Genomic DNA, 438 nt, shown 5'->3' with positions numbered 1-438 from the left:
CGAGCCCCCGAGCCAGCGTTGCCCCTGGCACGCGAGGGCTGGATTTGTGCTCGGCTGAGTGCCCCGTTTCACAGGGACAATGGCAGGAGCTCCCGAAGCTTCGCAGGGGCTGGGCACCGGCTGCAGGGATCAGCCCGGGTTCCTGTGGGGACACTTTCCAGGGAGAAAAGGGGGATGCAGCTGTAGGAACCTTGCCCTTACCTCCCCGAGCCTCTCGCACATGAGGTCCTCCCAGCCGTCCTCTGGAGGGGATTCAGGGATGAAGAGCCAGTCGGCGCCCGAGGCCAAGCCGGACACCAGCGCCAAGTACCTGAGGGGACATGGTGGTGGCAGCCCTGGCACCGGCCACAAAATGCAACATCCGGTCCCATCCCGTCCCACCAATGGGCTTCGCCGCCCACCGAGGCTTACCCGCAATGGCCGGCCCCGGACGCGCCG

The 438-nt window shown here is 66.9% G+C and overlaps 1 protein-coding gene across 1 annotated transcript in view; it reads right to left on the bottom strand.

The window, feature by feature from the left end:
• PFKL (phosphofructokinase, liver) overlaps positions 1–438 on the bottom strand; it is a gene marked incomplete at its 5' end in the record, with an annotated part of 4561 nt that overhangs the window by 3857 nt on the left and 266 nt on the right. The window contains 2 exon segments of the mRNA XM_009876907.1: positions 202–310; positions 412–421. Coding sequence (XP_009875209.1) covers positions 202–310; positions 412–421 — 119 coding nt within the window.

The sequence above is a fragment of the Apaloderma vittatum genome, unplaced genomic scaffold (assembly GCF_000703405.1).
Source record: "Apaloderma vittatum isolate BGI_N311 unplaced genomic scaffold, ASM70340v1 scaffold28159, whole genome shotgun sequence".
Classification (NCBI taxonomy): Eukaryota; Metazoa; Chordata; class Aves; order Trogoniformes; family Trogonidae; genus Apaloderma; species Apaloderma vittatum.
The sequence above is the reverse complement of the archived record's forward strand: the minus strand, read 5'-3'. Positions and strand labels throughout refer to the sequence as shown.